Genomic DNA, 25,407 nt, shown 5'->3' with positions numbered 1-25,407 from the left:
AAACTGTAGAAGAAAAATCTTTTTCCTAAGTAAGAAGTGAATAAATATGATTAAATTAAACTTAATGAAGTTAATGGATTTAGCCTATTCCATATGCAACTCTATGCTGATATCTATAAAATTACAAAATATTATGGATTTGTCTTTGGACGTTTAATATTTTTCTTTCAGATGATGGATAACAGCCTCATTCGACAGCCCTTTACTGTTTTACCAGTTAAGACAAAATGGAACAGTGCAAACTTTCATATTCTCTTATTTGATCTGGAAAAACTTGTGGAACTTCTGCTGTCATCTCAACTCTGTGGATTAAAGTCATCAAATTCATTCCACAACCTTGACACTACAGAAAGAGCCAAAAGTACTACTGAGAAAAGGGCACTGACATTAAAAAGAAATAAAACTGCTGGTTCCATATCAACAGTGGATGGGCAAGTAGATGCTGTTTGTGCAAACCAAGTCAGTGGGGATACTAATGCAGTTAGATCTTTGGAAGAAAGTGGCGGCATAAAGAGACAGAAAAAAATGAAGAGTTCAAGAAAGACTAGAATGCAGTCATCAGGAAACATTGATGTGGACATCGCCACAGATACAGCTAAACTGCTTTTGTCGTGTCTCTTACCCTGGGGTGTAGATAAAGAAATAGACAATCTTTGTGTAAGACACCTAGATATTTTGCGGCTCCAGTGTCCAGTTTCTTTTGGACTTGTGTCAAATGAAAATCACGTATCACTGATGTTGCCAGGATGGAAGTGCGCTGGTTGTGGTGTGCTAGAAGAACACACATTAAGTAACTTGTTTTCAAAAAGAGTGTTTGATTTATCAAACAAGTACCTTGCTGCAACTGAAGGACAAACTGAAAAGAAGGATGGACCAGTGAATAATGCTTATGGAGCAAAGGGATCAGAAACAGTTCTTTTCTTATTTAACAGAATAGCTTTAATCAACAGGATAATTAACATGCCTTCAGCAGATACAAGTGAAATTGAAAGGTAAGAACCTTTTCTTTGAGCCTTTTTTTTTTCAAAGTAGTTTGAAAGAAAAGGGAGGGGAGGAGGAGGGAATGACATGACTAATTTTTACCTTAAATATGGATACCTTAAATATGGATATATTCAGTGGAATTTGCATTCTTTCTGTAGAGCTTTTTTTTATAGGATGTATTTTGAATGAAAGAACAGGTGAAAGTTAGGTATCTTTATAGCTGATGAATAAACTGATATAAGAAACTTTTCAACTGAACAAGAATTTGAATTATCCAACTTCACACCCTGTCTTTCCAGACAGAACTCTTTTCCTCGCTATCTTAGACTAAGGAGAATGAGGTCTCTTCAAGCACATTTGGAGACATGTATTAACGCATTTGTGCTGTTTTAACTTCCATTCCCTATAAGCAATATACTTCCTTTACAGTAGAACCCCTGCCTCCACAGATAAATAAAACACGAGAGGCAAGAAAAATCTCTACTAGTTATGTTATCTAAAGTAACACACACAGAGTAATAATGGCAGCTAGAGGGAAGGAATACTTCATCAGCTGTTATGTTGTAAGAACCATCCCAAATAACACTTACGTTACTTAAAACAAATTTATTGATTAAACACTTTTTCTGCATTGAGAGAAATAGTATGCTCAGTATTATTTGACCCAGCCAAATAGAGCCCACTAGTCAGCCAATGGATACTGTTGAGACTGTCGTCATTCAGCAAACCAATGTTGGTCCACATTTAGTATTTTAGGGACAATGAAATTCGGTGTTGTTGATGCTATGACCTAGAGGTAAGGAGGGGAACAAAAAATATTGATCCTGCTGCAGCAAAGAACTGTGTGCATCTTCCACAAGGCTCTGGGCCTTCAGGATGCCTCAGTAGGTATACAACATCCTGCAGGACAAACATACTGTTCTCAGTTACTTTTCCTGCTTATCGCATTGCCTGCTGGTACATATTCAACAAAAGTTCTTATATTAAAGGATGCTTCCAAGATTCCAGCTTGAACATGAAATCTTTTTTATGCAAGAAAAAGTTATGCTTGCATTGTGTCTTACAGTACTCTGTTGGTAGAGACAACGTATTCAGTTAGGAACATACCAAAATCATACATTTTTCCTGACAAATTCTGGCTTTGGAACCTCTCTCCCATAAAATTATTGAAGTCGCATAGAAAAAATACATAGTTCATTTTGTGAAAACATTATTATACAATTTTAAACTTTCTCTAGGAAAGGTAAAGCCATAAAAGCAAGTGTCACCTGTAGAAATAAGTGATTTTTTTACTGTACAAAATACAAAAAAAAAGCCATAAATTTTAGTTACAATAAGATGTTACAGTTTATATTCAATGACTGTGAAATGCTTTAGTTAGGATTTTGACATGGTTTGGTTTGGATTGCATCTTTTTTAAGAGCTGAATAGTATTCTTATTTATAGCTGTCTTGTGGCTAAGTTTCAGTTTGGTGTCATTTGTGATGCTCTCATATGGGCTGTTACCTCCTAATGGAGTCACCTGAATAAGAACTCTTGAGTTGTATCCATTTAATTCTTTATTATTTTTTTTTGGGGGGTGGAGGGAGGGTGGTTGGTTGCTGTTAAGCTTCCATTGAGTTCCTAAGCAGCAATACCATGTACAATGAGCCCAGACAGAGATAACACAAATCTTTTTTTTCCTGACTTTACTTGCACAGTCTTGTGTATTTTTAAGAATATTCCTTCCTAGTAAGGAAAGAATACTTTCTCTTACATTCAGGGGAAGAGAAAAAAAACAAACAAACAAACAAAAAAAAACCTGAGAAGTAGACACAATTTTTCTCTGGTGTTGAAAGATAGTGTTCTTTAATAGGGAATTTGATCAGAACTAGACTGTATCTGCTGAATTAACGTAGACCTTAGAGATTCTAGAGTCACCTGGGCCTTTTCCTCTATACTGCTGGTGACAATTTTTTTTCTCATAATGGCTTTCTGTTCAGACCTTATTTCCCCCCCCCCCCCCGCCCTACATTCCAAGAACTGTTTTGGAATGTTAAACATGTGAGTAATACTTCACTTTTTTCCCCTAATAAACAGAGATAACAGATGAAGTGTGTAAAGAATTTTGTACGTTTTCCTAACAGCTGTAATGTGCAAATGATGCCCCACTACAGTAAAGAACCATCCCTTTAACAGAGAATTAAAGTTGTGTGAGTAAAGACAATAAGATTGTTTTTCTGTCACACACACAAGATGTTATTTAAAGAAAAAAATCATCTGTCTTTGTAGAAGAAGCATATTAGAGTCAAGGAAATGAATTTCATTCTTCAAACGTTAGTTTGTTGTTTGTTTTTTTAATGATTCCAAACCTGGTAGGCTTAGGAAAAAAAAGACACTATCTACTTTAATATGATAACGTTATCTTTGTGTCTGAGTATTAAAAGCATAGTTTTGCTATCTGAATTTGCTATCTAATTGTATCTATAAATTCTGTATAACCTCAAAACCAGTAATGTGTATGCAAATGTATCTATCTTTCCACGTAGGGTAAAAAGCCCTTTTCCTGTGAAGTTTCCTTTTTTTTTAAAATGCCTAGTAACATGCCTAGTTGAACATGACCATATATTTACCATGATTTTGTGATTTAGCATTTGCTTCACCTATTCCTCTCACAAATAATTTAGGTTTGAGAAAATTATCACAACCTATGTTAATTCTTTTTTTTCATCTTCCTATATGACTTGTCCCTATTCATTATACATTATTCACTTTGTTTTTGGGGTTGGAATGAATTTTGTTTTGGTGAACTGTTTAAATAATGCACTTTTGCCTAATTAAAAGTTTGAAAGAAACTGAGCAAATACAGTTTTATATAGTTTGATTTCTAAAAGTACAGCGTGTAGCCATACCTGCTTGAGCAGTTGATTTAGCTGAAACTACTGCATGCCCAAGGGAAAAACTACATATTGAATTCCAATTTGCTGCAGCATTTGCTGAAGGAATTAGTAAGACTGCTTTTAAAGCTTGTAAGAGTGCTGGTCTACTAATTATTACTGAGGTACAAACAATTTTTACTACTTCAGTTACTAATACAAAAGAAAAAAAAAACACATTTCAATCTCGTTTTAGTAGGATCCTTTTACTTTTTCAGTAATCTCCTTTTGAGAGTTACAACTCTTTCCATCTTGTGAAAGTTTACTTTCTATTAGCACACTAGTGCAAACACAAGAAAATTGAAGCTTTTAAACTTTGAAATCAAAAACAGGAGAAAGAACACTTGAATAGATTATCCAGTGGCCAAGATACTTGCTTAATATGTATGCAGCTGAAATGGAAATTCCTGCCTAATTTCACAATAGAGAATAGAATTGCATGTTTATTTCTGTCAATATAGCCTGATGTCTAGCTACTAGTTTGATAATTTTGGGATTACAGCTTTCTTCTTTTTATGCTGGACCACTTTGCTTATAGCAGTAACATATTCTTTGGACTGTAGGGAGAATTATTTTATTTTTAGCTATGGCCCTCATCTGGGGAAGAAAATAATAAAGTTTAAATCCCTGTTCTTTGGCATATCTGATAATTTTGTTATTACAGGAGAGTGAAAGGACTTGTTGTTGTTGTTAAATAAAATACATTTTTAATATGGAGAATCAGAACTGGAAAATGAATTCAGTCAGTACATACACTTTTGGGTATTCTTGGATGAGTCTGGTATTCTCATTTTGAGCAGATACGTGTCCTTGTCGGCATATATATGTTTCTGCGTAAACCATGTCTTTGGCAGTTCATCACTCCCTAATGAAAAACATTTGGTTGACAAACTCTTAACTTGTATACATTTTCAGGTAATGATTTGGATCAATAAGCTTCAGGATATAGTTTGTATGTGAACTATTAGCTGCTTGATTGGTTGGATGAAATTTTGGGGATGTGAAAATAATGAACATCAAATAATTGTCCAAAAAAATTCTTTGGACATGCTACCAAATCAGTAATAATCTGTTTTAAAAACAAACAAAAGAAGTAGCTTTTTAAAGTGATTTAACAATAAACACACACACACACACACACACACAAAAGCTGTTCATAATCCAAAAAAAGAATAAAGTATGAAAAAAATGACTTTGGAAAAACTTGGGACTGAGTATTAGCTATTATTCATAAAAATATTTTTGAATCTGCATTTTTTTGCAACATGACCAACTCTGAAAATAGAGGAAATTGTAGTAAAATGTCAGGTTATAAAAGTGGAACAGAAACAGGAAAAGGCTAACAGATCTTCAAATAATTTTTGTGCTGCTGCATTTTGAGATTTGTGTTTGTACCTTAAAGTGCTCAAGCTGACAATTTTGAGAATTGCTTAGTATTGTAAAGCTTTCAAAATATTATGACTTTTTGTTGGTTGTAGTGAATTTGAAAGGTGAAATATTTTTTAAACGACACACAAATTCAGGGTCACTATAGCAAAGCATTTGAAAGAGATAGTTTAAGATAGTGCAAGGGTTTAGGGAGGTTTTCCACTTCCTTTCCTTTCCACCCATATTCTTTGTCTTCAAGGGTTAGGTTCCTGCATTAGTCAGAGACAAGTACTGAAGGGTTCTCCTAGATACTAATAGGTATACAAACATGTCCCCTAAATTGTAGCTCTTTATCAAAATCCCAAGTATTACAACTATATTCTAAGTGAATGTTCAGAACTGTGAAAAGGTGAAATCCTGTAAAAATTAAAGCTGTCACTCTTAGACTTTTATCCTATGTAATAGAAAAACAGCTCAGGTACTTGGTGAAAATGGTATCTTGATGAAATTCTTTTCACAGGACTTTGCTTGTATAAAATAATGTAAAAGTTAACTGTAAGAAGTTTTGGCTAAACATGAAATTTCTGCATACGGATGATACTCAGACTTGTGTATATATGACTGTTTCAATAGCAAGTTGAGGGCAAAAGTGTGCAAGTTGTTTTTGAGGATAAACTAATGTGTGTTTGACTGATAGTAATATCTATAGTGATTGTGAATATCTATCTTAAAACAGACACAAGGTTTTTGTAAGTATATTCAGGTTTTATTTAACATTTTCTTATTATTTTAGTCCACATCGATCAGAATCTGTACATGACAAATGGCGAAATATGGAAGCAGCCATGTCTTCGTTTTCCAGTTTTTATGAAGAGTTATCAAGCAGTAAGTGTTGAAGAATGGCAACATTAGCTTTTTTTTGTTATGTTTGGCATGCATTTAATTGCTAAAATATATCATTTAATTTCAATAATGAAAAAACTATTTATGTTCTTTAACATTGTGGAGGTCTGGATTAACTGGTTTAATGTTATTTTCTGTGAATATCACTTTTACATACAAAAGCACATTAAATAATACAAAGATATATGTTGTGTGATGGCAAAACATTTGGCTGAGTTTCTAAAGATATTTTCCAGCAATCTGAAAAATAGAAATGTAATAATACAAATACTGTTGTCTTCCCCCTCCCCCATCTCCCTCAACACCATTACATGCTCACCGTACAATATATACAACCCTTAAAGCAAACTGTTGCCTTAGTAATACAAGAGTCGTGTAGACAGTTCAGTGATGCCCTTAGACTCTTGGCTTAGTGCAGAATAAAGTAATTTCTTCACATTAATGTCTCATAGGCAATTGTTCACCATTCTTGGCTTGCAAGCGACTGTAAACTTGTTTTTATAGCATGCAATGAACCAAGGAATAGAAGAAAGAATATGAATATTTGACATTATACATTACCTTAACAAATATAGTGTTCCTGTTATCAGCTAAGTCCTGTCTAGACGGATAACATGAACATTTTCAAGTTAAAACTTTTTCTCATGGTATGTAAATAAACCTTAAAATCCCCATCTAAAATTAGCTTGTGTATCACACAGACATTTTAGGAATGACCGCTTTAGCATCAAGGAAACACTGGGCAATGTTAAATCTTAATTCTGCTGACCTTTTTGGAGTTTCTGTATATATTTACACTTGTAAAAAGAGATGGGAATAAAGCCAAATTAGAACAGGAGCCTTTTGCATATATATGGACATTAAACTGAACTATATTTTCATGAGAACAGACAATAAGGTTGGATAAGGTACCATATTTGCTGTTCTCTTTTTGGTTATGGGAGACACTTGCTAAAAGACCATTTATGTTTAGAATGGAGTAGCTTCGGGTTAGCTCTTATCTAGGTTAGTGAGAACGATAAAAGCTGCCAATTCAAATAAATATTGCTTTCTTTCGGGGGGGGGGGGGGGAAGGGAGAGAGCATTGTGTTTGAAATAATCTTTACAGTGACAGAGACTTGCATTGACTGAGACAGAACATGAGAGAAAAATAACACTATCTTCTCTTTTATTGCAATGAAGTCAGGCCATACTTAAATTTGTATTCAGTTGAAATCATTGAAATGAAGCAAATTCTGTTTCAAAGATAGAATGTTAATTGAGGTAGAAGAATTTCAAAATTTCTTTGAAAGAATTGTTTGAAAGGTAGAATGTTAATTTCATAATCTGGTCCCAATGCCAAATCATTAATCAGAGAATATAGCATTTGAAAATTTGGCACTAATTACCCATACTTATAAAATGTCTTTACCATATCTGCTGGTCAAGAAAACAAAACAAACAAAAAAATCAAGCAACATTCAACGTGGCAATTTTGCAAGTTTTGCTGTGTCAGAAAAAGGAAAAAAGAAAAATTCATCCTGATGTATGAACAAATCTCAAAAAAAATTCTAATTAAAATGTGAGAATGAAAGAAGTTTACTTTCATATGATCAGTTTTGCCTTATTTTGTCAATGCTTTTTATATTTTTGTATTAGCCTTTACATTTTGTATAATATGGTACATGTTATGTCAGCTACCAGAGATAAAGAATGTAATGCTTGCTCTTATCCCATCTAACCATAAAAAAAATCACATGCTCTCTTTTTATTTTCCTTTCTTTTTCACTTTTCTTTTTGATCATACCTGCATGTATATACATATGTTTAAATATTTAATTAGATACTGACAAACATAACTATTTCATAAAGCCATCTACTGAATAACATACTGATCCTCTTCAGACTACACTAGTGAATACAATTGACTTTACAGTATGCGTATACCCATGCAATTCTTTCAAGCTCCAGTTTTCGTGGCAGGACTCCATCATCTCAGTGGATGACTGCATTGTGCAATCAGGATACTTTCAATACTTTGTTTTGGTCTTTGCAAATAAGCAGACAACTGTAAACAAAAAGGACTAATCTGATTTTGGATAACAGTAAATAGTTCAGATGACAATGATATGGATGACTTGTGCTTACAGCATTAGATTGAAACGTTCTGAGAAATTATTCTTCTTCAGATGTTGTTGAAGTTAAAATGTTTAACATCTTTGTATTTCTGTATTTATATGTGTACTGTCAGTTCATAAGTTATGTATGTGTTTTTCAGAAACAAGTAAACGCCATTCCCCTGACTTTAGGAGAGTTTCACTGCTGAAACTCATTTGTTGTTGGAGTGACCAATCTATAAAGGTAGGTAATAGGCTGTGTTAATAGCAACAATCTAATCTTTAAGTGACATTGACTGTAGTTTAGTACTTGGAATCTGTAATGTGATACCGTAGTTACTAATTTATGTAAAATATTATATATAAATCATGGCATTCATATCTTTAAAAATCAGATTACTTTGGTATGGGGTATTCTATTTATAAAGCCTTAATATGCATGCTCAAATATGAGAAGGTAAGTGTCCTAATGTCTGAATGAATAATCACCAAGTATGCTTAGTGATGTTTTCTAGAGTTTGCAGCATGTTTTTACATTTTCCATTGAATTTAGTGACTGATAAGTTTATGCAATGATAATGGTTTTATCTACCAATAGAGATTAGTGTGTGGAAAGATAAGGTGTGGAACAAGCTACCTCATACCTTTCATCTGAAAAGATCTTAAGACACTGAAATTGTGAAGTACTGCAAATACCATCCTATCAATCCTACACAAATTTTAGTATTAAGACTCAGGTTTGCAATGATCTTTAACCAGCTTTGTAGTGCATTTTTTTTTCCTGTTTGCAACCAAACTGCCGTAAATGCCATAACATTCAAAGCCATTTGTGACTTAGCTATAGGGGTGGGTATTCAGCTACCCACGCTTTATATAAAATTATAGTTTTGTTCATAGTAGGATGGCTCTATTTCTGATTTCTGTATACAAACACAGATTCATGGCCAAACTGTAAATCCTGAACAGCCTGATTAAACAGTCATGTATGTTCTCTCCTAGTATCACTAGTTATTCTACTTTTAAAAAGTTTTTTTTAATATCTTTTATGGAGGATACTGACTCTCAGACATGACCCAAAGGATTTGCCATTTATTGATTCCTCATCTCCTTACAGTACTACAACAGATTCTGTGCAAACAAGGAAACTGAAAGAACTTGCTGCAAATGATTGATCATGACTTTACTGACTGACTTATTGAAGTTTAAGGGCCAAGGGAGGTCTTTTTGTTTTAAACTTAAAAAATGCATGTATTTTTAAAATACAGGATTTATTTCACTGGTTGATTTTAAGGAGAAGGTCATCTTCATTCATTTTCCTGTTCTTTCGGGTGAAATACTGCTGCTTTTTGCCACACTCCCACCTCACCCACAAATTACTGAAGTGTTTTGGCCTTTTCAGAGATGCACACATATAGAAATAATTGCTTGCCCAGAAACATTTAATATGATGAAAAAATGATTGTGTTTACTCTATACTTAAAATAAACTGTTCCTCTATAATAGATGTTTGGTTCTATTTTAATTTTATTCACTGTACTCTTATATGATTGCAGCTTCATGAAACCTTTGTGGCTGAAATGGTGCACAATGAAAAAAAAATCAAACTCTAATGCAACTGAAGTGTTTTGATGTTGATTCTGGGAGATATAAGCATCCTTTTTTCCACTAGGAAGATTTCTTTGATAATTATTCCTTTGTTCTTCCTAGCTCCTTATTATTCAAATAATAGAGATTGAAATGTGTCCTCCCTATTCCTTTATTCAGTCATTTCAAGAAGAATACTATTTGAAATAATTTGCTTCCTTCTCTTCTGCTCTAAGATATTTTCCTATCTCATTGAGTGAAGCTTCTACTTGTTAGGTTGACTTCCCTGAAGATTGAAGTCCTTTATCTCTTCATAAAAATGTTTATAGACCAAGTAAGCTTCTTCCTACAATATGCCTTATTCCATGAGCTGAACAACGTTTTGTAAAACATAATAAACAACCATGTTTCCATAGCCTTTGTTCTATTTTCAGTGCTAATCTTGGCAAAGGAAATCAGTATCAAAACAGTGAGTTTTACATGAATCTTTTGTAGGTCAGTAGTTCCACTAAAAAAAATGCTGTCTCCAATCTTTGTATATACGGTCAAGGATTTTATTACATGGCAACATGCAAGCAGTCTGTCAGACTTGTTTGGCACCAATCAGTCTATGGGGATTCAGCAGTTTGTCTCTGTTTTATGTATGACAGTAAGAGGAATCTGTGGTGTGACACATCCATATGGAAATGTCTGAGCTTTGTCCCATTAACTACTAATGCCTTCACAATCAGTAGAGAGTCATGCATCTGTTTCTTTTAGTTCTGAGCTACCTGGACATGAGTCAGTTCTAATCTTGAAACTGTCATGTTATATAGTCCCAAGTAATAAGACCTTATTAGAACTGTGTTAATTCAGGACCACCATCAGAAAAACAGTTTATATAGCTTCAGTGTATAACATTTAGGTCCTGATTTGGAAGTCCTCCTCCATCATCCTGATCTTACCGTATTCCTTTTCTCTACAAAAAAAAACCTGTATCATCTATAACTAGCTAGCTACTTCGCACAGTCTTCACTTAGGAAAACTGCTGATGCCATATTTAGACCTCTGACATAACCATTTGCATGAGGACTGTGGTTGCTTTAGCCTCCTCTTTCACCAGTGGGAAAAGATAGAAACTGTGGAGAGACTGTTCATATTTTTGGAGGAATGAATCATCTCTGTACATCCTCATCTCTTTCTGTGGATTTCTTTCTGTTAATACCTAAAATAAGATGGGATAAATCTGAGGCATATTACAGAGAATTTTACTTTCAAGCCATAGATCGCTTCCTGTTAAGGCCATTACTGACAGTAGTACAGATAAGCAAGTACCTTTTTTACTTATGCTGCTCAAGTTTACAGTAATTTCCCTAAAAAGCTATGGATGCATTTGTTTTTACGGTGTTTGACTCTTTACCTGAAGACAACTTACCTCATCATTAGTATCTAAACAGTTCCCCTGATAGTGGATCCCCTCCATAGCCACGCCGCTGTCATTTAGAAGGAAGGATAATTAATTTAATTTATGCTCCCCCTGCTCCATATGACTATATGTTCTTGTAGTAGGGGTTGGCTATCAATTTCTTTATATTAGAGGAAAGCAAACTGGATGCTACAAGTCTGATGTTTTGATCTGTAGTTTTTTTGCTCCCTGATGTGCCTGTGTTATACAGGCACCTGGGAGTCAGATTCAAGAAGGCTTAACCCTGTAAAGGTTATGGCCTGACCAATAACCAGGGATGATGTCCACTGCCTCCTCTAATCAGACCCAGTCATTATAAGAATAGTTATGCTTGGAAATAATTGATTAGGAGAAGAAAGGAAAGTCAATATAACTTAGTATTTATGTAACAATACTGCTTGCTTCAGCTCTTGTTCACTTATGTTTGAATTGTTCTCAGATATTGGTGCTGCAGGTCCTGATGGTCAAGCAAATACCTTTCACCATTGAATATCTCTATTTGTAGGTGGACGTAGAGTATTTATACCTTGTCAGGTATACCCTTAGAAGAAGCATAATTTCTATCGTATTTCACAGTCTCAGCTCAAAATAGATTATATTTTCAGAAATTTTTACAATTATGAGAAAAAGGAAAACAAAAACAAAAACACGTGTTAGCCAACAAGATAGCAGTTTTACATGTAATTCTGAAGAATCCTAAAGACAGACTGGAAAATATCAAAGAAAATGAAAAGTACTCATGTAAATGTGTTTTGCGTTAAAAATGGGCGAAGTTTCTGGAGATTTTTGAGCTTGGAGATAGTGTTAGATGAGGTATATAAACTGATGGGGAAAACACAGTGGGAGGACAAAACCAAATGTGAAACCACACTGAGCCCTGTGGAAATGGGGATTCAACAGTGATAGACAAGTAGCATGCAGAGACATACAGGTGCCTGCACAATATTATGTTGTGCCATTTGCAACAGTTTTTTGTTGTTTTTTTTTAATTCCATTGTAAGATGTTAGAGGAAATCACATTTTATAAATGCTGTCTAGCTGATATACACAGCAATGAATATCATATCCATATTACTGACAGGTTCTTAGTATATCAGAAAAATAGATAATGTGTACAATTCTCTTGTGTAACCCTGTTAGATTTTTTTTTTTGGTCTGAAGTTTTCCTAGGACAATGAAAATGTCTCTGGGCTTCCTTCTTTCTTAATTATTGTAGATACATTGTAAGAGTCCTCTATAAAGTCAGGATCTGTAATCCCCAAAGCTCAGGGTTCTATGGATGTGAGGAATCAGAAAATGCCTTTGGTTTCCACTGTAAAATAAAGTTCTATTATAACAAGATAGTTTGCACTGTGTCACAACACAGAGCTGTGTTCATTTGCTGTGAACTTTCACACTGTGCACCTGACTGGGGTATACTTGTCTGTAATAAGGAATTCTGTCATGAAGGACACCTACAGCCTTTGTTCTGCTTAATGATTTGAATTTACAAGAGCAGCTAGAAATGTGATTGAGGATAGCCCACGAATTCACTGTACTTGATTAGTGAGACGAAATCTCTCTCCTCCAGGCAGTTTGAGGAAACCTGCATATTGACTTAAATTCTTATTTGATTTAAATTATTAACATACTGTTTTTAATATAACATTATATAAAGAGCATTTATAACTGAAACATATTTAACGTATTTATTCTCATATGCAACTTAAATTTATATTTATGTTAAGGTGGGGTACACTGTCCTGGAAATTTCAGATTTTCTCTGTCCTTCAGGAAGAGTAGTTGAATAACTACCTAGTGGGGATGGGGTGGGGAATGTATCCCTTTCCTGATGGACATACCAAATAAAAAGGTACACATGCTACCATTCTGCATCACACTGAAATGTAGACTGAGTAGGAACTACAAAAGCTCAAGTCCATTGCAGAAGGTCTCCATGTGCTTTACACATGTCTTAGGTTTTAAAATTTCCCAAGTTCTCCTTGGGCTTCTCTACTAAAGCAAAGATGAGTAAAAATAATAACCCTGTCATACAGTCTCTAAACAGCACTGTCTTAACACACATTTGGTGTTAATGTATCAGGTATTGCAAGTGCCATTTATAGGCTGTTCATATTTGCAGCAGTTCTTCCTTTTGGATAAGAGGAGTCAGTGAGACCTTTTGCTTCTTGCATTTAAAAAATAAAAATGAAGCATTAACATGGTTGAGCTGGAGAAATAGAAGATTGTCACGAATAATGAAACATTTGGGAAGCTTTTTGGAGACAGACTGGACACCCAAATTTCTAAAAATTTCAAAACACTAAGTCCTTATTCAGTCCATGAATCACTGCACACAAAGAAGCAAATAAAGATATTTTTTATTGGATAATATCACCACCTGTCCTATTTAACACATATTGTCATGACCCTTTGATATCAAAGAGGTAGTAGGCAAACTATTCTAGTTTGGAGATTAAGGAAAATTAATGTTTAATTTGTGAACAACAGTCATAATTCACAATTTGCACCACTTTATTGCTATCCAGTTAACATTTGTAACTGTGCGTATAGAGCCACATGATTATCACTGTCTGAAAGATATTGGTAAATGTTGACTTTCTAATGGCATCTACTCAACCTTCTTAAAATCTTCTGGTATTTGCTTAAAAGGGACAAGTGCTTAGATAAATAAGTGAACTACCAATATCATCCAATTATAATTTGCATTTTTGACAGATTATTGAGGCACTGCAAGCGGTGCTGTTGGCAGAAATTCAAAGGACTATGAAAACCTTGAGAAAGACAGCAGTCTACAGAGAACCGTTGGCCATAGTAGAGAATGGAAATGGTAAGTTGCAGACACTGCCAAAGTCTGAGGAGGCAAAGCAGATGGGTTTGCAATACATTAAAAACTTTGCCACGTAAGTGCAAAATTTATTGGTATATTCTTTTAGCTGAGAACTTTCTCTAGTACTCAGAAGTTAGCAGTATAAGTTCATAATACATTATTACCATGTAAGACAAGCCAAGCGGCCTATTTTTGACCCTATCAGCCTATTGCTTTTTCAGATGTATGTCAGGGAGTTAAAGGACTTCTACGCTCTCTCATCATCTCACAACATTAAAGAAGAATAGTTTCTTTGCTTGTATGATTTCCACTACAAATATAATTGTTCTGGTATTGTAAATACATCTGAAAATAAAGGAAACAGTGTGCTTGAAATAGGATCAGTAAATCATAATTAAAAAAAAAAAAGTTTTGCAAATTTATCTTTATGACATCAGTCTTATCCAGCACTAAAAATTAATTGCTTAAATTTTATACCTTCATAATGTAATATAGAATATTTTATTTTTCTTTTAGAAATAACCTTTCTGCAAGGAGATATCAAATACATTTTACAATTAGATCATTTCATTTTACAAGAAGCCTACCCTTTGCAGCTTTACAATGGTGCTAATGTTTATGGTAAAAAAGATTGAACTTGAATTTATATTATGGAGTTATACTTTCTTTCTTTTTTTTACCACATTAGCTGAGTCATAAAATCAAGTGACCTGAATTTTAGATCCGATCTTATTAGTGAGCCTTCTCTTGGGAAACTAATTTATAATCTCATTGAGTATGTGTCTGTCATATAAAATTGTTGCATACTTGCTTCTTCCAGAATGCTAAAAATGATTAGTCATACCTGTTTCAGGCCACAGAACAATACAGACTCTCTAAAATTTTAGCTGTTGGAATATAACAAACTACAAACACTTTGAATTATTGTCATATATGAATTTATAATTTGTTTACACTGGAGACTGCATTGAATCATTCTAGTTCTATGCAGTTTGGGATAAGTTGCTCTGTAACTATAAAACATCCCCACCAACAAAGTTCATACCTGGACTTGATTTCAGAATTCCTGAATTTTCAGGCTGTATTCCAATGCAGTATTTTGACATGGATTACAACAAAAATTGGATTAACTAGAATTTAAAAATGCAAATGCACACATCTGCAAACTCCAGGTGTGTTTAACTGTTTGGTTTGATTTAAACCCTTCTATACTAGACGAAAAAAAGTCTCTTATGTAAAGAGTGCTGGAATGATTACAAGAGTCTCATAGTTGAGTGCTACTTAATTCTACTTAAGTATTGAGGCTCACAAAAGTTATGAACTGAGGGCAGCTACTCTAGATTTCCAGTCTCTGAAAGGGGAATGTGGTTTTTTGCATGTCATGTAAAAAAAAAAAACTCATTTTTTTTCCTTACCCTATTATTTGCAAGTTACTCAAGAAAAAACTAGAAAAATCCTCTGTTATAGTGAGCACAATACTCATGTGTACCTATAGTGGCTGGGAAATAGCTTTTTTTTTTTGTACTTGATCCTATAAAGCAGTGTGGATTTGTTTATTTATTTTTTTTTAAATATTGTTCAGCAACGTATTCTGGAGCAGACTGAAACAGATAGGAAGACTAGGAAAGAGTTTACACTATGAGTATTTAATATACTAGTTTTCTTTTTTTCTCATTTCCATTAATGTTTTAACTTATTGCATTATCCATCATATGACGTAAGTAGTGCAAGTATTCTTATTTTGGCTTTTATGTTTTCCTAAGAGGAACTATTAAAAGGAAAAAAGTTGTTAAAAGGAAATATAAATGCAACTAAATGTAGTTTCTTTGTTAATGTCAGTGATATGATCATTTTGGGTCTCTTCCAAATATACTGATAAACATTTTGATATCAATGGTAAGATTGCTATCTGTGAGCTTTGGTTAAGTTCCTCAGAGAAACTGAGGTTTTCCCTGTCTTTTTTTGTTGTGTTTTGTTTTTTTTTTCTTTTTTTTGGTTGGTTGGTTCTTGCTTTTAGTTTGTTGGCATTCATCATAATTCTGAAAAAGGACATTGCACTAATCTCTTACTGCCTTTTTCCTAGACATCAGTAACCTTACATTAGCGGTACCATTTAACAGATTTCAGCGTGGTATTGTTTTCCACTGCCAGCTAAGTAAGAAGAGGTGGATTTAAGAATCTTCTCTACCCTTATTTGCGTAAACTAAGATGAAATAAATTTGCTGGCATTCTTTATTCATCTTTCATTTTTAATGTTTGATCTTATGACATACATACCTGGTACATATCCAGCCACATGCAGAACTTATTAGATCAGAGGAAAAATGGTGGTAATCTCATTCAATAGCCCGGCAACTGGATACAAAGAAATTGGATAGTCCCTCCTGTAGTTCATTTGAACCCACAGCTTCCTCAACAGTAATTCATTGCTTATCTTCAAGGCATTCTGCAGTGAGTTTTTCAAATTCATTTACAGAAGATGTTTCACTTTTAATGCAAATCTCAAAATATTTCTAAGTGCTAGAATATTTGCAAGACTTAGAAACTAGCTTCCCTCACCTCCAGATAAGTGTTGTGTGTAGAACTGTAATCTCCTTTTAGCCAGTGCACTGAAGCAGTGTCATATGTGCCATCCTTGAATGTCTATTTCTTCTAATGCAGAAGGAACCAAAACTATATTACCTGAGAGAGCAGTCAAGTACACAAGTTCTTCTGGCATTTTGTGCATAACTTTATTTTTTATTTTTAAATGTGAATAACTGGATTCAGTTGCATTTTAGGAAAATTGAGAGGATAAATGTGTTTTTGATATTTATACTCAGATATTAAATAGAGGAATTGATGTACATATTTCAGGAATGACAAAAGTTGGAAAAGCGAACAGCAAACACAACATATCAACTTTATTTGTAAATACAGTATATTATTTTAACTGCATCTTAGATTAGTGAAAAATCACACTGCTAAGTTTAGCTTGTAATAAATTCTGGTTAATGCATAAAAAAAATCCTAATTTAAGTAAAAACTAATGATCTAAGTTTTTAAGTATATTTGAAAGCTATTAACTATAACCTCATCTTTTGCATGTGGTTTTGGAGCACTTTGAATTATTCAACTAAATTGGTTCTTGCAGGAAAAACAAGCTTCTGATAAATACCAGTACGAAATTAACAGTCAAATGTGAGTTTCAGAGTTCAGTATGTCAAGAATTGTCAGAGTCTTATCTGCAACACAATATTTTGTTAAAATACGGACTCCTATTTGGTCAGTAATGATAAATCAATGAAAGAAAAGATATAACAGCTTCTGTTCACTACAAAGTGTAGTAACTTGCAGCGGAAGCTTTCAAACACTTCTGTTGTCTCAATTTCAGAAACCAGTCTGGTTGCATACTTTTATGTGAACTTTATGCATATTTGTTAGGAAATCATTTTGTGACAGTGCCTTTTTTGTATAGCAAATTAACCTTCTAGCTTGCCTGTGAAGTCTTAACGTTTTGTCAGAAAAGTGCAGATAAGCACAAAGGATGTGCTTCTGTCTGATACTTTCTTTCATCTTGTCTTCTTCCTGTAGCCTACTGCATTTTCATATTAGACCAAGTATGAGATTTGACTCTATATTTAAACAGACAAATTTGTGCCATTGATATCACCATGATTACATTTAAATGAAAACTTGACCTTCATTGCCTGACTGATGTAGAAATAACTTTTAGTGGTGTCAGAGACATTTGATAATGTAACCACACACATTAATATAACTCGCGTTGCTTCTGTTCTGACGAAACACTCCACACCCAGGGATCTTGAACATCTGATGAATTCACTGTACAATGAGATAAATGTATCTGTCTTCACATCTTTACATTTCCCTTACTGTGTTAATTTCAAGTTTGGATTTGAGCTTTTGACACACATAATATTCAGTCTTTGAAACTCTATGCCTTGCTGTTGCTGGGTTCCATATCCAACATGAATCAAGTAATCAAATAAAATCTGGGAAAAGGTGTCTAGTTAAGTCCTAGAACATCACTTAAGCAGAAAAATAAATACATAAATAAAAGGAGAGAAAAAAAAAAAAAGCTAAAGAGAAGATAATGGGTGCAAAGGAATTGAGGTTAAAATATAGTAGTCCAGACAAAATAGAGAAGAAAAAGATATTGTAATAGAAACATGGCAATGTAAACGTACAACAGGGTGAAAATTTTCCAGTGGATGTCATATCCAGAAAATTGGCTGCTGATTAAAAAAAATTCAGGAACAGAATTTGATCCCATTTCTGGCATGATGCAGGTTTTTGATGTTAGTTGGCAGATAGACAAGAAAATGAGGAAATTTTGACAGAGTGCATTATTTTGGCTTGAACTTTGTCAATTCCTTATTGTGAGAAGACAATTAAATATAAAAACTGATAAGAATCCAACAGCATGGGTTTCAAAGAGTATGTGACAGAATCCTCTTTTTGTAAGCACATTCGAATAATATGAAGGAAAAATACAAGTTGTTATCAGGAAGAAAACTGAACAAATGAGAATCACCTTTCATTATGACAGATTTCGTAAAGAACAGCAAGTGAAGGATTTGTGCTAGCTTTTATTATCTCTGTGAAATTCACAAATCTTACTGCTATTTTCTTACATGCAAATATTTGAAGGAATCTAAGATAGTTTACCCCACGAGGACTGCTTTAAAGATTTTATTGCTGTACAGGAAGCAATGGTAATTCCTGCTGACTTCTCAGACTAGTTCAATTTTTCAGGAGTATTGTGATTATTTTCAGTTTGGGCTATGAAGACCTGGAGTATGACTCCAGAGCTTGTATTTTCACAGGCAAAAAGTGCCACAGGACTAATAGATTACTTTTTATATTACTTAAATTACTTTTGAATGAACTTTTAAAAATATTAAATATTTTTTTAAGAGGGACATTTCTATCTTATATCAAATTGCTGCTCACAAAATGTAGTGAGTGCTCATCTTGTTAGTTCCAAGTAGACTCCAAATTACGTAAGCTGAAATCTAAATTTGGCCACTGCAGCCATGAAGAAATCTTTAGACTCCAGGTACTGTTTTCATAAATGGAGCCTCCAAAATGTGTAAACTGAAATCACCTTCAGAGTCGCACAGCACCTGTGATTAAAACAAGTACAATTTCAAATTAAATTGGTTAAAATTGTCCCTCTTCCTATGTAGTCTCTCTATGCTTTTGAAGGATTTCCAAACTTTGATCGTAAAGCAACTTCTGAATTAAACACTACATTCTTATTGTCTTGTAGTTTTTACTTTTCAACTGGTTTGAACTTTGGCTTTTTCCACTCTGGTCTCTCTCATATTTTTCCAGTCTAATAGTGTTCTCCTGCTGCATGTTATGTCCCCCATCTGGATTCTTCCAGGCCGCTTTATCCCTTTACAGTGCCATCTTCTTTTTCAGCATCCTTTTCTAGCTGCATAGTCTTTCTGATTTCTGCATTGGTCTTGCATCAGAATTTCTCTTCTATTTGGACCTTGATATATTGCACAACCCTGCCAATGATCTTAGTGTATACACTCCTTTGGCATAAAACATTGTCTGCTATGGCTGCCTTGAAGTTTTCTATGCCTTTTTTGTTGTTGTTGTTGCTCCACATTATGCTGAATGGCAAGAGAAACTATAGAATTTGTTGTATGGAAAAAATTTTAGGAGGCTTTTTTTTTTAAGGTATTAGGGGTGGGGATAATAGAGCCAAGGATTATATAGATGTTGAAAATGTTTTAAAGAAAAAGGACAGTAAATGTACAAGTTTAGTTAGAGAGGAATGCAATGAATAAAAATCATTTAAGGAAGTCATTTATAGACTTGTTACAGGAAGGCATTTGGAGATTATTGATACAGAAGGTTTACTGTAGTTAATTAGAGATGCTCAACTTAAATATTAAAAGATAGAGTTTCAAAAAATTTTGTTAAAAGTGTGATACTACTTGATGGAAAAAAAAAGTGATTACACAAATTGCAGTTTAAATAAAATCTGATGCTCTCCCAGGTCATATCAAGGCTGTCAACATCACGGCAGCAAGAGGGAAGAAGTTCAAACACTTCAACCTTTTCCTAAGTAAATATTATGAATTTTCCTCTGGAACAAAATATTATCATAGAGATCTGCAGAATCACAGATTTGTATGGATAATCATAGAATCATTAGGGTTGGAGAAGACCTCCAAGATCATCTGGTCCAACCATCACTCTACTAAGCACCAGGCCAACCTTTCCTTAAACATCCCCAGGTATGGTGACTCCACCGCTTCCCTGGGCAACCTGTTCCAATGCCTGACTACTCTTTCTGAGAGGAAATGTCTCCTAATTTCCAACCTGAGCCTCCCCTGGTGCAACTTGAGGCCATTCCCTCTAGTCCTATCACTAGTTACTTGTGAGAAGAGGCCGATCCCCAGCTCCCCACACCTCCCTTTCAGGTGGTTGTAGAGAGCAATAAGGTCTCCCCTAAACCTCCTCTTCTCCAGACTAAACAAACCCTGTTCCCTCAGATGCTGCTTGCACGACTTGTGTTCCAGGCCCTTCACCAGCTTCTCTGGACACACTTCATGTCCTTCTCGTACTGAGGGACCCAAAACTGAACACAGTACTTGAGGTGCGACCTCACCAGAGCAGAATACAAGGGGGAAATCACCTCCCTGGTCCTGCTGAATACACTGTTCCTGATACAAGCCAGGATGCCGTTGGCCTTCTTGGTCACCTGAGCACATCAGGCAAGAATCAATCAGCACCACCAGAACCTTTTCCTCTGCACAGCTTTCCAGCCACTCTGCTCCAAGCCTGTAGTGTTGCATGGGGTTGTTGTGGCCAAAGTGCATGTTTTAATTCAGTAAGGTAAAACTGCACACTATTGAAACATAATATTTTGCTCAAAGGAAGGTTGTTTTTTTTTATATTTGCTTTGTTTTCCCCAGAAATAAGAATGTTACATTATTTTCAGAATGAATTTTCCTTTCTCTGTTTCTCTGTTCACTCTGTTCTTATTATCACAGATGTGTTGGCCAATAAGAGCAGCAAGTTTTGTAGACAAAACTGATATTTTGTATTTTGGTCTTGGACAAGTTCATGCAACTAACAAAAGCTCATTAAACTATGAGACTTCAGGTTGTTTAAAAAATCTCTGGCTGACCAATTTGGTATGCACTTGCATTAGCAACTAGCAATGTAAGAAATGACAGTATAATCAACATTTCGTCACTATTAATGAGTAAGATTTATCTGTAATCTCATTATAGTCCTTTAAACAGAAAACAAATTAATCTAGTATTTGTTTGACAAATACAAGCTGGTGACAGCAGTAGCTTTCTTCTATACTGAATATGCATTAAAAATGAGTGTATTATATCTTAGTTTCATATTACAAATATTTCCAGTAAAAGAATACAAATCAATGTTATATTTTAGCATCTAACCTGTGGTTTATCTATACCACTGTATCATCTCCTATATATCCAATTAAAACTGTATTTTGATCCAGTAGTCTTTAATATTAGTGGTCAAGTACTAAAGGAAGCAAGCTTAAAGACTCATTCTAGAACTACAGCTTATTTCATTCTATGCATCATATATTTTACCAGAGAACTTCTTAATGTAGCAGAAATCAGATTTAGTGTGTATTTTTACACAAAATCAAATTGTACAGGCGCCATCTCAGACTCCTCCAAAACATTAGGAAGGATAGAATTGCTGTAGGACACTGGTCAGGGAGGGAGTAAAGATGACATGTATTCTAAATTTAAATGCACAATATAGTTTGGGCCATTTTCTACTTATTTGTTGTTTTTTTATTATTATTATTTTTTCAGTGTTTACGTACTGACCAGGAAAAATTTCTCATAACTTTCTATTTAGATCTTTAAAGGTAGATGCTTTTTCTTTTACTGTTAATGCAGGCATAAAATTATTATTGTCTCATTTTAACCCCTCTACTGCTTAACTTTATTTAAAAGTTCACTGGGCAAAGTGAAATGAAAGATTTGAAAAATTTAAAGCTGGTTCTGAGTTTGGTCTTCAAAATATATGAAGGAACTGCACATACTCCATGTTTAAAACAATGTCGCTAGCTTTTTTGGTGGAAGGCTAGTCACCTCTTTTGTTGAAGAGCCACAACTTGTCATACCTTGCTTCGTTATTGTGAATGTCCTTGCACGAATTATTCTTAGTCAAACAGCATTTAGATCACAGAATCACAGGAGGGTTGAGGTTGGAAGGGACCTCCAGAGATCATCTGCTCCAACCCTCCTGCTCATGTAGGGTCAGCTAGAGCATGTTACACAGGATGGCATTCAGGCTCGTTTTGAGTACCTCCAGAGGAGACTCCACAGCCTCTCTGGGCAGCCCGTTCCAGTGTTCTGTCACCCAAACCATAAAGAAGCTTTTCCTCATATGGTGATGAAACCTCCTGTGGTTCAATTTATACCCATTACCCCTTGTCCTATCACTGGCCACCACTGAGAAGAGTTTGGCCCCGTACTCTTTACATTGTCCCCTCAGATATTTGTAGAGATTGATAAGATCCCCTCTCAATCTCCTCTTCTCTAGAATCACAGTACCGCAGGTCTTCAAGTGTAGGTGTGGTGGCCAGCAACACTGTGCCTTTTTATTAAGCTGTGGACGTTTCAGGACAAGACAAAAGTACAATGCTCTGCCATCTGAAAATTAAAAAAAAAAAAGAAAGTTTAAAAACAAACAAACAAAAAAAATAAAGGGGCTCAGGAACACATTAACAATTTCCAGTCCTGGCCCAAGAGAATCACAGAATCAGAGAATTGTAGGGGCTGGAAGGGACCTCAAAAGATCATCGGGTCCAATCCTCCTGCCAAAGCAGGTTCCCTAGTGCAGATTGCCCAGGCAGGCGTCCAGATGGGCCTTGAATATCTCCAGAGAAGGAGACTCCATAACCTCCCTGGGCAGCCTGTTCCAGTGCTCCATCACCCTCATTGTGAAGAAGTTCTTTCGCATATTGGTGTGGAAATTCCTGTGATCCATTTTTTGCCTGTTGCCCCTTGTCCTGTCCCCACAAACCACTGAAAAGAGTTTGGCCAAATCCCTCTGTCTCCCACACTTAAGGTATTTGTAAACATTAATAAGATCCCCTCTCAGTCTTCTTTTCTCAAGGCTGAACAGGCCCAGATCTTTCAGCCTTTCCTCATAGGGAACATGCTTCAGGCCCCGTATCATCTTTGTGGCCCTCTGCTGGACTCTTTCCAGAAGATCCCTGTGTCTTTTTTGTACTGGGGAGCCCAGAAACGGACACAGTACTCCAGGTGAGGCCTGACCAGGGCAGAGTAGAGAATCACCTCCCTTGACCTGCTGGCCCCACTACTTTTAATGCATGCCAGGATCCCATTGGCCTTCTTGGCCACTAGGGCACACTGCTGGCTCATGGTCAACCTGTCATCCACCAGGACCCCCAGGTCCTTCTCCATAGAGCTCCTCTCCAGCAGGTCATCACCCAGCCTGTACTGATACATGCGGTTGTTCATTCTCAGGTGCAGGATTCTACACTTGCTCTTGCTAAACTTCATTTGGTTTCTTCCTGCCCAGCTCTCCAGCCTGTCCAGGTCTTGCTGAATGGCAGCAGAGCCTTCTGGTGTGTTGGCCACTCCTCCCACCTTTGTATCATCAGTGTACTTGCTAAGAGTGGACACTATTCCCTTATCGAGGTTGTTGATGGAGATGTTGAACAAGACCGGACCCAGCACTGACCCCTGGGGAACACCGCTAGACACAGGTCTCCAGCCAGACTCTGCGCTGCCAGTCACCACCCTCTGAGCTTGGTCAGTCAGCCAGTTCTCAACCCACCTTACTATCCACTCATCTATCCCACACTTTCTCAGCTTTGCTAGCAGAATGTTGTGGGAGACAGTATCAAAAGCCTTGCTAAAATCAAGGTAGATGCCATCCACAGCTCTCCCCGCATCTACCCAGCTGGTGATGCCATCACAGACGGTAACGAGGTTGGCTGAGCATGATTTCCCCTTGGTGAATCCATGCTGACTACTTCTCATAACCTTCTTCTCTTCTAATTGCTTGGAGATGACATCCAGAACAAGCTGTTCCAACACCTTTCCAGGGTCAGAGGGGAGACTGACTGGCCTGTAGTTTCCTGTATCCTCCTTCTTGCCATTCTTGAAGACCAGAGTGACATTGGCTATCCTCTAGTCTCCAGGCACCCCTCCTATTCTCCCAGACTCTTCAAAGATGATAGAGTGGTTTGGGGATCACATCCACCAGCTCCCTCAGCACATGTGGATGCATCCCATCAGGGCTTATGGATTAGTGTGTGTTGATCCCACGCAGATGCTCCCGAACCACTCCCTCCTCAACCAGAAGGGGAACTCTCCATTTCCCAGACTCTTTCTCCTCCCTTCATGGTCCAGGAGTCCTGGGGGGGAATCTTTAAAGCAAAGATCAAAGCAAAGAGGGCATTCAGTATCTCCGCCTTCTCAGCGTCCCCCATTACCAGGACACCCCCCTTGTTCATCAGCAGGGGACCCACATTATCCCTAGTCTTCCTTTTACCGTTTGCATCCTTAAAAAAAAAAAAAAAAAAAAAACACTTCTTATTATCCTTTATCTCCTTTCCAAGCTTCATCTCCAGATGGGCTTTAGCCTTCCTTTTCACATCCCTGCAGGCCCTGACAATACTCCTATACGCCCAAGAGGACAAGCCCTTTTTCCACATTTCATAGACTTTCCTCTTCCTTTTGATCTTGTCAATGAGCTCCTTGCTCATCCACGCAGGTTCCTGCCCCCCTTCACTGATTTCCTACTCTTAGGGATGCATCAATCCTGAGCTTGGAAGAAGTGCCATTTTAAACGGCAGCTGATGGCATTTTCAAAACTACATGCCTAACAACAATCGCAGCACAGCTCCAAGCCAGCTGCACCCAACTGGTCATGGCCAGTTCCCAGTGCCAATTTATCGCATATATTTAATTATCCTTATATAGTTTAGTTTGGATCATGTTTTTTCCATGACTGACTGAGTATACAGTCATGGTGTTCCCTTAGACATGGGAAAAAATGTGAACAAAATATGGAAAATAAGTGTGTAGGTTACAATGTAATTTTTCGATTTCTTGTTCCAGAATTTATTTTCACCAAGCTATATCTACATAACGTAAGCCTTAATATTAACCAGAAATGTAGAAAGAACAAAACCTGTTGTTTTGTTCCGGCTTTTTTTTTTTTTTTTTTTTTAGTTCTCTGGTTTTGTGGGGTTTTTTTTGAACCGTAATTAGGTTAAGTTTT

At 35.8% G+C, this 25,407-nt stretch overlaps 1 protein-coding gene across 11 annotated transcripts in view; it reads left to right on the top strand.

Moving 5' to 3' along the window:
* The window catches only part of WDR72 (WD repeat domain 72), a 125,424-nt gene that overhangs the window by 56,139 nt on the left and 43,878 nt on the right, over positions 1-25,407 (top strand). For 8 of the 11 annotated variants that reach the window (XM_080607527.1, XM_080607532.1, XM_080607533.1 and 5 more), the window contains 4 exons: positions 172-992; positions 6,061-6,152; positions 8,428-8,510; positions 14,013-14,124. In XM_080607527.1, the coding sequence (XP_080463653.1) occupies positions 172-992; positions 6,061-6,152; positions 8,428-8,510; positions 14,013-14,124 (1,108 nt within the window). Of the gene's footprint in view, positions 1-171; positions 993-6,060; positions 6,153-8,427; positions 8,511-9,531; positions 9,781-14,012; positions 14,125-14,345; positions 14,534-14,640; positions 23,758-25,407 lie in introns of those variants that run through there. The other 3 variants (XM_080607528.1, XM_080607529.1, XM_080607530.1) reach the window with 3 other exon arrangements.

The sequence above is a fragment of the Anser brachyrhynchus genome, assembly GCF_964034855.1.
Source record: "Anser brachyrhynchus genome assembly, chromosome: 11".
Classification (NCBI taxonomy): domain Eukaryota; kingdom Metazoa; phylum Chordata; class Aves; order Anseriformes; family Anatidae; genus Anser; species Anser brachyrhynchus.
This window is presented reverse-complemented; position numbering and strand designations above follow the sequence as displayed.